This window comes from Pseudophryne corroboree, chromosome 5, assembly GCF_028390025.1.
Source record: "Pseudophryne corroboree isolate aPseCor3 chromosome 5, aPseCor3.hap2, whole genome shotgun sequence".
NCBI classification, from domain to species: domain Eukaryota; kingdom Metazoa; phylum Chordata; class Amphibia; order Anura; family Myobatrachidae; genus Pseudophryne; species Pseudophryne corroboree.
Window position 1 is genome coordinate 844300570 of NC_086448.1, and position 14945 is coordinate 844315514.

The window sequence follows — 14945 nt, forward strand, 5'->3', positions numbered from 1 at the left end:
CTCTGTGACATCACTTCCTGCCACAGGTGATTACTGTAAGGTTATATATATATTACACAGCACTGTACTCTGTGACATCACTTCCTGTAAGGTTATATATACTACACAGAACTGTACTCTGTGACATCACTTCCTGTAAGGTTATATATATTACACAGTACTGTACTTTGTGACATCACTTCCTACCACAGGTGATTACTGTAAGGTTATTGTCACGATCCGGGTATCTGGACGCCATTACTTACCCTTCAGATGCCTCCTAAGGCTGGCTCAGCGTTCCAGGTCCGGATCCCGCTGTTCCTGAGTTTCCACATGCAGAATGTCAGAGTGGTGATTTCATCAGCCGCGGCCTCCGCTGTGCCCGCGTGGTTAAATGTGCGCTTGTCAGTCTGGCGTCTCCTGTCTCCTGTGGCCGGCGTCGCCATTACTGTTTCAATTCTCACATGGATTACAAACCAAACTTCCCTCCAAGTGTCTGCATGGGCGCAGCCATCTTGGATTTTGTCATCTGATCATTTCCACCAATCTGCTGTCTGTATTGTTGATTTGCATAATTGCCTAGCCAACCCCTTCCTTGCTGCAGGTATAAGTAAGCTGTGCCTGAGCAAGGAAGGCGTCGGTGCTTTGGTTGTCTAACCTAGTTCCAGTTTGTCTCTCTCCTGTGGTTGTCTTCCAGGTTCCAGCTCCTGTCTCCAGACTTCTGCTATAGAGACCCGCACCAGCATTCCATCTGCGGTGTAGCCTGACTCTCTGATCCATTCTGGACTCACCTGTTTCCAGCTACAACAATCACCTGCTTCCAGCCCAGCTTCCAGCAGTGTACAGCTTCTCTTAAAGGGCCGGTGTCCTTTTCTGCAGTTTACCACTCTCCACCGGTATTATTATTTCACCGCTCTCAAACTCCAAACTTCATTATTATTTCATCGCTCTCAAGTTCGTTTATTATTTAACTGGTTCCAGCCAGTATCCACTCCGTACCAACAACAGTCTGGTTCCAGCCAGTATCCACAGCAGCCGTTTTACCTTCAGGAGCCCAGCCTTTCCTGGAACATCAGCTGGTACGATCCTGGGTTCTCTCCATTGCTACAGTCAGGCCTGGTAAGGACTTTCCAACTAGAAGATTATAAGAACTGTCTCACACTACCAGTGCCTGTGGCCCTTGCCACCCTGTAGTACCCAGGAATTGTATTTATCCTCTGTTGACTTTTATGTTTCTTTTACTGCTGCTGTGTTACGGAGTTTGTCATAATAAACATCATTGACTTTTATCCTGGTTGTCGTGGTCACGCCTTCGGGCAGTTATTCTACATGTTACTTACATGTCTAGGGGTCTGATACAACCTCCCAGGTTCCGTTACATCTCAGCCCCTACAACTGAGGCTGCCTCCCGTCAGCTCAGGCCCTCAGTTGTGACAGTTATATATATTACACAGCACTGTGCTCTGTGACATCACTTCCTGCCACAGGTGATTACTGTAAGGTTATATATACTACACAGCACTGTACTTTGTGACATCACTTCCTGCCACAGGTGATTACTGTAAGGTTATATATATTACACAGCATGGTGCTCTGTGACATCACTTCCCGCCACAGGCGATTACTGTAAGGTTATATATATTACACAGCACTGTACTCTGTGACATCACTTCCTGTAAGGTTATATATATTACACAGCACTGTGACATCACTTCCCGCCACAGGTGATTACTATATATATTCATAGTTGCCTACCCTCCCGCATCCTGCAGGAGACTCCCGATTCACGGTGGAGTCTCCCGCTGCCCCGCAAAGTTCAGTCCAAACCCTGGATTCTCCCACCCAGCCCCGTCAGGAATCCAGACTGGACATGCTAGTCAGGATGCAACAGATACGGGACGCAGCACTGCAGTGAAAGGACGGAGGTAACCTCCGTGCTCTACTCACTACTCTCCACCAGACGTCACTTCCGGGTTCCTGTTCAGCGCTGCGGAACCTGGCATCAAAGGACGACGTTGCATTGTGGAACCGAATAGCGGCACATGAGAACAGGGGAGACGGGAGATAAACTCCACACTTGACAGGTATCTGAGCACGCTCTCTCGTGAAGCCTGCAGGCTGTCCATGCCACTGCAATGTGGAGCATACATGAGTGACAGGACTGGCTGCATGGGGGACAGCAGAAATGTACTTTCAGTTTTCTACCCCTGCCTGTATAGCCACCCTTTTATTAGCCCGTTCTCTGTATCCAAGAAGTACACACAGGTAAGTGACCTCACCAACAGGCAAAGGGTTAGCTTTATTTTCTATCAAATTAGAATATTCCTAACTGGCTCATTTACTGTACCTATGGAATCACTTATTGGTAGATGAACTTTCTTGTCAGAATTTTCTTATGTGAACCTGACTGCTGATTTACAACTATGCTGCAAATCCCGGTGGTTATATACCCACTCACCCATGGAACAACAACCACATTGGTTTCATTGTGTGGAATTATTGTGGAAAAATATAATGGGTATTGTGTGTACATCGTGAAGAAAAAAAATTATATTTTCACCTTTCTTGCAAATTGTGTGGAAAGCACAGCCTTGTATTTAAAATCCTGATATAATCATCCAATTAGTTGGTTGATTGTGAAGATGGAGTCAGGATTTATGCTGAGATCTTATTTAATATGTTCTACATTATACAGTTTGAGTAGCTATCTGTGGGGACCCTACAGGTAGGATGAAACTTGGTCTCTAGTGTATTTCAATTTACAAGAGATGTTATCTTGGGGATGGTATCAGAATCTCGGCACTTGGGATGCCGGCGGTCAGAAAACCGACACCAGCATCCCGACGCGCATAATCCCGACAACCCTCCCTGGCCCCCCCTCCCCACATGCTAACCCCACCCTCCCCCCGCAGCATAACCCTTACCCTCCCCGGTGGTGCCTAACTCTAACCCTCCATCCCACTACCTAACCCTTACCCTCCTCTTCGTAGTGCCTAACTCTAAACCACCCCACACACAGCCTAAGTGTGTAGCCAGTACTGCACGTTGTACTTTAGTTTTCACCTGCCACTGCAAGGCACACCCCTGAGTGACAATAGAGACGGCCATAAATGGAAATTGACCTGCACCCGGGACAAAATGTGACACGCCCCCCAAACGGCGTTCCGCGCAATTAAATCTATTATCTCCGTGAAACTACTTTTAAAAAGTAGGCAAGTATGTATATATTACACAGCACTGTGCTCTGTGACATCACTTTCCGCCACAGGTGATTACTGTAAGGTTATATATATATTACACAGCACTGTGCTCTGTGACATCACTTTCCGCCACAGGTGATTACTGTAAGGCATACTTGCCTACCCTCCCGGAATGGCCGGGAGGCTCCCGAAAAACGGGTGACCCTCCCGGCCCCCCGGAAGAGCAGGCAAGTCTCCCGATTTATGATAGAGATGAGCGCCTGAAATTTTTCGGGTTTTGTGTTTTGGTTTTGGGTTCGGTTCCGCGGCCGTGTTTTGGGTTCGAACGCGTTTTGGCAAAACCTCACCGAATTATTTTTGTCGGATTCGGGTGTGTTTTGGATTCGGGTGTTTTTTTCCAAAAACACTAAAAAACAGCTTAAATCATAGAATTTGGGGGTCATTTTGATCCCAAAGTATTATTAACCTCAAAAACCATAATTTACACTCATTTTCAGTCTATTCTGAATACCTCACACCTCACAATATTATTTTTAGTCCTAAAATTTGCACCGAGGTCGCTGTGTGAGTAAGATAAGCGACCCTAGTGGCCGACACAAACACCGGGCCCATCTAGGAGTGGCACTGCAGTGTCACGCAGGATGTCCCTTCCAAAAAACCCTCCCCAAACAGCACATGACGCAAAGAAAAAAAGAGGCGCAATGAGGTAGCTGTGTGAGTAAGATTAGCGACCCTAGTGGCCGACACAAACACCGGGCCCATCTAGGAGTGGCACTGCAGTGTCACGCAGGATGGCCCTTCCAAAAAACCCTCCCCAAACAGCACATGACGCAAAGAAAAAAAGAGGCGCAATGAGGTAGCTGACTGTGTGAGTAAGATTAGCGACCCTAGTGGCCGACACAAACACCGGGCCCATCTAGGAGTGGCACTGCAGTGTCACGCAGGATGTCCCTTCCAAAAAACCCTCCCCAAACAGCACATGACGCAAAGAAAAAAAGAGGCGCAATGAGGTAGCTGTGTGAGTAAGATTAGCGACCCTAGTGGCCGACACAAACACCGGGCACATCTAGGAGTGGCACTGCAGTGTCACGCAGGATGTCCCTTCCAAAAAACCCTCCCCAAACAGCACATGACGCAAAGAAAAAAAGAGGCGCAATGAGGTAGCTGTGTGAGTAAGATTAGCGACCCTAGTGGCCGACACAAACACCGGGCCCATCTAGGAGTGGCACTGCAGTGTCACGCAGGATGTCCCTTCCAAAAAACCCTCCCCAATCAGCACATGATGCAAAGAAAAAGAAAAGAAAAAAGAGGTGCAAGATGGAATTGTCCTTGGGCCCTCCCACCCACCCTTATGTTGTATAAACAAAACAGGACATGCACACTTTAACCAACCCATCATTTCAGTGACAGGGTCTGCCACACGACTGTGACTGATATGACGGGTTGGTTTGGACCCCCCCCAAAAAAGAAGCAATTAATCTCTCCTTGCACAAACTGGCTCTACAGAGGCAAGATGTCCACCTCATCTTCACCCTCCGATATATCACCGTGTACATCCCCCTCCTCACAGATTATCAATTCGTCCCCACTGGAATCCACCATCTCAGCTCCCTGTGTACTTTGTGGAGGCAATTGCTGCTGGTCAATGTCTCCGCGGAGGAATTGATTATAATTCATTTTAATGAACATCATCTTCTCCACATTTTCTGGATGTAACCTCGTACGCCGATTGCTGACAAGGTGAGCGGCGGCACTAAACACTCTTTCGGAGTACACACTTGTGGGAGGGCAACTTAGGTAGAATAAAGCCAGTTTGTGCAAGGGCCTCCAAATTGCCTCTTTTTCCTGCCAGTATAAGTACGGACTGTGTGACGTGCCTACTTGGATGCGGTCACTCATATAATCCTCCACCATTCTATCAATGTTGAGAGAATCATATGCAGTGACAGTAGACGACATGTCCGTAATCGTTGTCAGGTCCTTCAGTCCGGACCAGATGTCAGCATCAGCAGTCGCTCCAGACTGCCCTGCATCACCGCCAGCGGGTGGGCTCGGAATTCTGAGCCTTTTCCTCGCACCCCCAGTTGCGGGAGAATGTGAAGGAGGAGATGTTGACAGGTCGCGTTCCGCTTGACTTGACAATTTTGTCACCAGCAGGTCTTTCAACCCCAGCAGACCTGTGTCTGCCGGAAAGAGAGATCCAAGGTAGGCTTTAAATCTAGGATCGAGCACGGTGGCCAAAATGTAGTGCTCTGATTTCAACAGATTGACCACCCGTGAATCCTTGTTAAGCGAATTAAGGGCTGCATCCACAAGTCCCACATGCCTAGCGGAATCGCTCCCTTTTAGCTCCTTCTTCAATGCCTCCAGCTTCTTCTGCAAAAGCCTGATGAGGGGAATGACCTGACTCAGGCTGGCAGTGTCTGAACTGACTTCACGTGTGGCAAGTTCAAAGGGCATCAGAACCTTGCACAACGTTGAAATCATTCTCCACTGCACTTGAGACAGGTGCATTCCATCTCCTATATCGTGCTCAATTGTATAGGCTTGAATGGCCTTTTGCTGCTCCTCCAACCTCTGAAGCATATAGAGGGTTGAATTCCACCTCGTTACCACTTCTTGCTTCAGATGATGGCAGGGCAGGTTCAGTAGTTTTTGGTGGTGCTCCAGTCTTCTGTACGTGGTGCCTGTACGCCGAAAGTGTCCCGCAATTTTTCTGGCCACCGACAGCATCTCTTGCACGCCCCTGTCGTTTTTTAAAAAATTCTGCACCACCAAATTCAAGGTATGTGCAAAACATGGGACGTGCTGGAATTTGCCCATATTTAATGCACACACAATATTGCTGGCGTTGTCCGATGCCACAAATCCACAGGAGAGTCCAATTGGGGTAAGCCATTCCGCGATGATCTTCCTCAGTTGCCGTAAGAGGTTTTCAGCTGTGTGCGTACTCTGGAAAGCGGTGATACAAAGCGTAGCCTGCCTAGGAAAGAGTTGGCGTTTGCGAGATGCTGCTACTGGTGCCGCCGCTGCTGTTCTTGCGGCGGGAGTCCATACATCTACCCAGTGGGCTGTCACAGTCATATAGTCCTGACCCTGCCCTGCTCCACTTGTCCACATGTCCGTGGTTAAGTGGACATTGGGTACAACTGCATTTTTTAGGAGACTGGTGAGTCTTTTTCTGACGTCCGTGTACATTCTCGGTATCGCCTGCCTAGAGAAGTGGAACCTAGATGGTATTTGGTAACGGGGGCACACTGCCTCAATAAATTGTCTAGTTCCCTGTGAACTAACGGCGGATACCGGACGCACGTCTAACACCAACATAGTTGTCAAGGACTCAGTTATCCGCTTTGCAGTAGGATGACTGCTGTGATATTTCATCTTCCTCGCAAAGGACTGTTGAACAGTCAATTGCTTACTGGAAGTAGTACAAGTGGGCTTACGACTTCCCCTCTGGGATGACCATCGACTCCCAGCGGCAACAACAGCAGCGCCAGCAGCAGTAGGCGTTACACGCAAGGATGCATCGGAGGAATCCCAGGCAGGAGAGGACTCGTCAGACTTGCCAGTGACATGGCCTGCAGGACTATTGGCATTCCTGGGGAAGGAGGAAATTGACACTGAGGGAGTTGGTGGGGTGGTTTGCGTGAGCTTGGTTACAAGAGGAAGGGATTTACTGGTCAGTGGACTGCTTCCGCTGTCACCCAAAGTTTTTGAACTTGTCACTGACTTATTATGAATGCGCTGCAGGTGACGTATAAGGGAGGATGTTCCGAGGTGGTTAACGTCCTTACCCCTACTTATTACAGCTTGACAAAGGGAACACACGGCTTGACACCTGTTGTCCGCATTTCTGGTGAAATACCTCCACACCGAAGAGCTGATTTTTTTGGTATTTTCACCTGGCATGTCAACGGCCATATTCCTCCCACGGACAACAGGTGTCTCCCCGGGTGCCTGACTTAAACAAACCACCTCACCATCAGAATCCTCCTGGTCAATTTCCTCCCCAGCGCCAGCAACACCCATATCCTCCTCATCCTGGTGTACTTCAACACTGACATCTTCAATCTGACTATCAGGAACTGGACTGCGGGTGCTCCTTCCAGCACTTGCAGGGGGCGTGCAAATGGTGGAAGGCGCATGCTCTTCACGTCCAGTGTTGGGAAGGTCAGGCATCGCAACCGACACAATTGGACTCTCCTTGTGGATTTGGGATTTCAAAGAACGCACAGTTCTTTGCGGTGCTTTTGCCAGCTTGAGTCTTTTCAGTTTTCTAGCGAGAGGCTGAGTGCTTCCATCCTCATGTGAAGCTGAACCACTAGCCATGAACATAGGCCAGGGCCTCAGCCGTTCCTTGCCACTCCGTGTGGTAAATGGCATATTGGCAAGTTTACGCTTCTCCTCCGACAATTTTATTTTAGGTTTTGGAGTCCTTTTTTTACTGATATTTGGTGTTTTGGTTTTGACATGCTCTGTACTATGCCATTGGGCATCGGCCTTGGCAGACGACGTTGCTGGCATTTCATCGTCTCGGCCATGACTAGTGGCAGCAGCTTCAGCACGAGGTGGAAGTGGATCTTGATCTTTCCCTAATTTTGGAACCTCAACATTTTTGTTCTCCATATTTTAATAGGCACAACTAAAAGGCACCTCAGGTAAACAATGGAGATGGATGGATTGGATACTAGTATACAATTATGGACGGGCTGCCGAGTGCCGACACAGAGGTAGCCACAGCCGTGAACTACCGCACTGTACTGTGTCTGCTGCTAATATATAGACTGGTTGATAAAGAGATAGTATACTCGTAACTAGTATGTAATACGTATGTATAAAGAAAGAAAAAAAAACCACGGTTAGGTGGTATATACAATTATGGACGGGCTGCCGAGTGCCGACACAGAGGTAGCCACAGCCGTGAACTACCGCACTGTACTGTGTCTGCTGCTAATATATAGACTGGTTGATAAAGAGATAGTATACTCGTAACTAGTATGTATGTATGTATGTATAAAGAAAGAAAAAAAAACCACGGTTAGGTCACTGGTATATACAATTATGGACGGGCTGCCGAGTGCCGACACAGAGGTAGCCACAGCCGTGAACTACCGCACTGTACTGTGTCTGCTGCTAATATATAGACTGGTTGATAAAGAGATAGTATACTCGTAACTAGTATGTATGTATAAAGAAAGAAAAAAAAACCACGGTTAGGTGGTATATACAATTATGGACGGGCTGCCGAGTGCCGACACAGAGGTAGCCACAGCCGTGAACTACCGCACTGTACTGTGTCTGCTGCTAATATATAGACTGGTTGATAAAGAGATAGTATACTCGTAACTAGTATGTATGTATAAAGAAAGAAAAAAAAACCACGGTTAGGTCACTGGTATATACAATTATGGACGGGCTGCCGAGTGCCGACACAGAGGTAGCCACAGCCGTGAACTACCGCACTGTACTGTGTCTGCTGCTAATATATAGACTGGTTGATAAAGAGATAGTATACTCGTAACTAGTATGTATGTATAAAGAAAGAAAAAAAAACCACGGTTAGGTCACTGGTATATACAATTATGGACGGGCTGCCGAGTGCCGACACAGAGGTAGCCACAGCCGTGAACTACCGCACTGTACTGTGTCTGCTGCTAATATATAGACTGGTTGATAAAGAGATAGTATACTCGTAACTAGTATGTATGTATAAAGAAAGAAAAAAAAAACCACGGTTAGGTCACTGGTATATACAATTATGGACGGGCTGCGGAGTGCCGACACAGAGGTAGCCACAGCCGTGAACTACCGCACTGTACTGTGTCTGCTGCTAATATATAGACTGGTTGATAAAGAGATAGTATACTCGTAACTAGTATGTATGTATAAAGAAAGAAAAAAAAACCACGGTTAGGTGGTATATACAATTATGGACGGGCTGCCGAGTGCCGACACAGAGGTAGCCACAGCCGTGAACTACCGCACTGTACTGTGTCTGCTGCTAATATATAGACTGGTTGATAAAGAGATAGTATACTCGTAACTAGTATGTATGTATAAAGAAAGAAAAAAAAACCACGGTTAGGTGGTATATACAATTATGGACGGGCTGCCGAGTGCCGACACAGAGGTAGCCACAGCCGTGAACTACCGCACTGTACTGTGTCTGCTGCTAATATAGACTGGTTGATAAAGAGATAGTATACTACTAATATTATATACTGGTGGTCAGGTCACTGGTCACTAGTCACACTGGCAGTGGCACTCCTGCAGCAAAAGTGTGCACTGTTTAATTTTAATATAATATTATGTACTCCTGGCTCCTGCTATAACCTATAACTGGCACTGCAGTGCTCCCCAGTCTCCCCCACAATTATAAGCTGTGTGAGCTGAGCAGTCAGACAGATATATAATATATATAGATGATGCAGCACACTGGCCTGAGCCTGAGCAGTGCACACAGATATGGTATGTGACTGAGTCACTGTGTGCTGTGTATCGCTTTTTTCAGGCAGAGAACGGATTATAAATAAAAGTGGTGGTCACTGGTCACTATCAGCAAAACTCTGCACTGTACACTACTGAGTACTCCTAATGCTCCCCAAAATTAGTAAATCAAGTGTCTAAACGGAGAGGACGCCAGCCACGTCCTCTCCCTATCAATCTCAATGCACGTGTGAAAATGGCGGCGACGCGCGGCTCCTTATATAGAATCCGAGTCTCGCGATAGAATCCGAGCCTCGCGAGAATCCGACAGCGTCATGATGACGTTCGGGCGCGCTCGGGTTAACCGAGCAAGGCGGGAAGATCCGAGTCGCTCGGACTCGTGAAAAAAAACATGAAGTTCTGGCGGGTTCGGATTCAGAGAAACCGAACCCGCTCATCTCTAATTTATGAGGGTCACCCCCTGCCCGCCGCCCACTTAACGAGTAAAGTGGGCGGTCCAGGCAGGCGATGACGCGATTCTTGTTGAATCGCGTCATCGTAACCACGCCCCCTGCTGTATAATGCCGGTAATCGCGGCATTACACAACGGGAGGCGTGGCTTAAATGATGCAATCCAGAAGCCACGCCCAGTTCCGCCTCCGGTCCGCCCCCCTTGCGCGTCACCTGACTGCCAGCCCCCCCTGCTGAGCCGACGGGCTGCCCAGAAGTCGGTAAGTATGCTGTAAGGTTATATATATTACACAGCACTGTGCTCTGTGACATCACTTCCCACCACAGGTGATTACTGTAAGGTTATATATATTACACAGCACTGCGCTCTGTGACATCACTTCCCACCACAGGTGATTACTGTAAGGTTATATATATTACACAGCACTGTGCTCTGTGACATCACTTCCCGCCACAGGTGATTACTGTAAGGTTATATATATTACACAGCACTGTGCTCTGTGACATCACTTCCCACCACAGGTGATTACTGTAAGGTTATATATATTACACAGCACTGTGCTCTGTGACATCACTTCCCGCCACAGGTGATTACTGTAAGGTTATATATATTACGCAGCACTGTGCTCTGTGACATCACTTCCCACCACAGGTGATTACTGTAATGTTATATATTACACGGCGCTGTGCTCTGTGACATCACTTCCCACCACATGTGATTACTGTAAGGTTATATATTACACAGCGCTGTGCTCTGTGACATCACTTCCTGTAAGGTTATATATATATATATATATTACACAGCACTGTGCTCTGTGACAAGGTTATATATTACACAGCACTGTACTCTGTGACATCACTTCCTGTAAGGTTATATATACTACACAGAACTGTACTCTGTGACATCACTTCCTGTAAGGTTATATATATATATATATTACACAGCACTGTGACATCACTTCCCGCCACATGTGATTACTGTAAGGTTATATATTACACAGCGCTGTGCTCTGGGACATCACTTCCTGCCACAGGTGATTACTGTAAGGTTATATATTACACAGCGCTGTGCTCTGTAGACGCTTACAGTGTGTCCAGCAATGGTTCATCTTGTCAGCCGCCTATTAGCCTGTCCGATATGTGGTTGTGGTGAAACTCACAATGCATGGGGAGAAAATATAAACTGCACACAGATACTGCTCCTGACCAGGGTCACAGAGAGGAGATGTGGGAAATTGGCCAGCTGGTGTCCATGTCCCATGTCTGAAAGGGGTATTATGCTAACCATGGATGTGACAGTGCTCTTTATAGCAGTGTAATGAGTTTATCAGTTCCCCCACGCATCATTGCTATACTAGTATCAGCACAAGTGGTTCTTTCAGACCCTGAGGACAATTTGAGAAACACTGCACAGAAAGGGGATGAGTACAGTAAAGAACAGCCAGTAACTGCCCCTCGGTAACACCATGCTGCACTGCAGGGGGCAGATGTAACATGTGCAGAGAGTTAGGTGTAGGATGGGCGTGTCCTAGCTCAGATCTACATTGCAGTGTGAGAATAAAGCTGCCCAGCATGTGTGGGCAAAATGTAGAAGCAGCCAGAAACTTGGCACTTGGGTAACACCATGCTGCACTGCAGGGGGCAGAAGTAACATGTGCAGAGAGTTAGGTTTAGGAGGGGCGTGTCCTAGCTCAGAACTACTTAGCAGTTTGAGAATAAAGCTGCCCAGCATGTGTGGGCTACATGCAGAAGCAGCCAGTAACTGAGCACCTGGGTAACACCATGCTGCACTGCAGGGGGCCGATGTAACATGTGCAGAGAGTTAGGTGTGGGAGGGGTGTCCTAGCTCAGAGCTACACTACAGTGTGAGAATAAAGCTGCCCAGCATGTGTGGGCTACATGCAGAAGCAGCCAGTAACTGAGCACCCGGGTAACACCATGCTGCACTGCAGGGGGGCAGAGGTAACATGTGCAGAGAGTTAGGTGTGGGAGGGGCGTGTCCTAGCTCAGATCTACATTGCAGTGTGAGAATAAAGCTGCCCAGCATGTGTGGGCTACATGCAGAAGCAGCCAGTATTTACCCTGCATACACACATAGTAAATGTACTCCCCACCTTGTATTGCTGTATGGTTTGTCCAGGTGCAGAATGACTTGTTCTGCTTTGCACCAACTCGGACTCTGCTCCCAGGTGACGCCGTTATGGAGTGGTGACTGCAGGTAAGGCAGTGCTGTCCACCTCAGTCCTGAAGACTCACTAACAACAGTCCAGGTTTAAGGATAGCCATGTCTACCAATTCTATACTCGGTTCCTGGTCTTTCCTCTGATATTAGGAGTGCAATCACCTGGGTTGAACTTGTTACTGGATAAGACAGGTATTCACCACAGGTGCCGGCAGTCGTAAAGTAATAGAGCATTTTGTTCCTCCTGGAATGGGTCATGTTGGTAATTATGGGATATCCATACTTGAGCACAGATGGTTAAATGAAAATGACTGAGGTACTAATTAAGGCTGCTTACCATACTATCCCTTTACACTGGGACGCTGATGAATTACATACAAGCTGCATGTCACCTGCTTTCAATCAGACACAGAACCTGCGTAATCCACGAGCATCCCGGTGTAAAGGGACAGTATAGTACGCCTTTAGTTACGTCACCTGTGCTCAAGCACAGACAGCCTTAAAACCCGGACTGTTGGTGTGCCCTGATGACTGAGTTTGGGAAACACGGGCAGAAGGTGTCAGTATGAGTTACGCCGGTCACACTTTAGAGCCAGTTGTATCCTTCTTGGTGAATATAATGAGGAGGTAAGCTGCCACGTCTGTGCCCGGATGGCAGCGCAGCCGCTTGGTAAATAGGTCTGGTATCTGGGACTTATCTGATACTGTGTAAAGACAAATAACCAGCGGAGCTATACGGAGAGGCTGCAGATCCAGATTGTCCGCTCTCCTGTGATCTCTCTCCAGCCCGATGCTATATATACAATCCCCCACAGTGCTGAGGTGCCACCAGCCAGCGACCACGACCGGTACTGATGTCAGTGCCACATGTATATGTCATACCTCCCAACATGACCTCTCCAGGAGGGACAAAAGGTTCTGCACTTTCCTCTTAATTTAGGATTGCCGGCACCTGTGTTGTACAGGGTAATGGATAAGAAAGGTGTTTCAGCACAGGTGCCTGCAATCACACAGTAAGAGGGAAGCCCAGGAGCAGAGCATTCTGTCCCTCCTGTAGACGGTCATGTTGGGAGGTATGCTATCTATCAATACAGACGCTACACAGGTAGTAAGGACAGGTGTACTCACCTGGGGATCACCGTCTCTGCCAGAGACTCCTCCTCTGCGCCCGCATCCCCTTCCTTACGGCAGAAGCTGAAGGAGAACGGGGAGCGCAGCTCCTTGAGCCGGCTGGCGGAGTTACCCATTTATCTTGGGTCTCTCGCTCCAGAACTCTGCAGAGCAGGATTGTCAGACAGGAAGTCACTTTTCCTTTTCCCCCCAAATAACAATGCTAAGGAGTTGGCCCTTCCCAAATGAGGGAGACCCCTGTCACCCTGCGCCCTTCCCCAGGAGTAAGTCATCCTGTGTGCTCTCTACCAGCGGGGAGGGGGCACCTGTGTCACATCACACCACGCAGAGATTACAACACATTACCGCACACTTAACCCATGCTATGCTAGTGACCGGTGCGGAAAAGAGATTGCAGCATGATGCAACGGCAGCTATTGTCACACTAACTGATGTCCTGAGTGTCAGCGGTAGGTCACAGGGAAGTGACACTTTGTGCTGCCGTACTGCGAGAGGATCCCACTGCGTGCCACCTGGAAATAACGCCGTATTCGGGCACCATGTTACAGGTGTGCGCGGGGAAGCGGCTACGTCTTCCACATTTCAGAGATTTGCATCTGGCAAAAGCCAAACTCAGAAAACAACAAATCTGAAAAGATATATTATTATTATTATTATTATTATTATTATTATTATTATCCTGGGGTTCAGCACATTGGCTCAGCTGCAGTATTCTCTTCCTCCCATAGGTGGGGCTGCTGTTACATGCACGGTAGTGACAGGGATACGCTGTGCTGCAGCTTTCATTACTGCAATAGGAAGCGGCCGGTTGCCACATTCTCTGTTCATGGACTGAGACATTGGGGCAGATGTAAAATCTGGACTCCTGGCACGTCTGTCCGGGGTTGTACTGTAGCATTCATTTAAACCAGGTTGGTTTTACCTGTTCAATTTTACAGTATATACAGTAACCATATAACCAGTGGTGTTACAAGGTGGGTGCGGCCCGCGCCCAGGTGTCACCCTCTGAGGGGTGACACCAAAGTGCCAGCTCCTGCTCAGTGACAGGAGCCGGGTGCTGCACTGTAACTTTACGTTCAGCAACCCGGCTTCTGTCACCGTGTAGGAACAGGCAACAGAGACACGCTAGGCTCCGGGGGCAGCCCGCAACTCCCGCACCCCCAGAGTGATGAAAACGCGGGTCGGGGTCCTTAGCCACGCACCCTCCCACGAAGTCACGCCCCCTTCAGCGGGCTTTCTACTTAGCCACGACCCTCTCGTGAAGCCATGCCCCCTTTTGCGCACCGGGTGCAAAAGAGGTGAGTGACGCCTCTGCATATACCTGGCCCTGCAATGTCATTGATCAGGTATAAAACTCATGAGACTCCTCACCCATTATAACGGTTGGCAGACAATCTGCAGCTATCACTGTACGCATTACCACTGTATGTATGTAATCTATGGGCAGGACGTAGTAAGGTCTGAGGTTTTAGTGCTGGACACACACCCTCTCGCACATTTGAAGGCGCGCGTTTGTCCAGCAACTCGCAGTGTAATATCCCGTGAATTTTTAA

At 48.1% G+C, this 14945-nt stretch overlaps 1 protein-coding gene across 2 annotated transcripts in view; it reads right to left on the bottom strand.

Annotated features, from left to right (window-relative positions):
- Positions 1-14945, bottom strand: part of NOS3 (nitric oxide synthase 3) — a 271255-nt gene that overhangs the window by 154931 nt on the left and 101379 nt on the right. The window contains exon 1 of one of the 2 annotated variants that reach the window (XM_063924656.1): positions 13390-13534. The exons of the other annotated variant lie outside the window; for it this stretch is intronic. Within the exon in view, the coding sequence (XP_063780726.1) occupies positions 13390-13508 (119 nt within the window). The 5' untranslated portion in view covers positions 13509-13534. Of the gene's footprint in view, positions 1-13389; positions 13535-14945 lie in introns of those variants that run through there. 2 annotated transcript variants of the gene reach the window in all.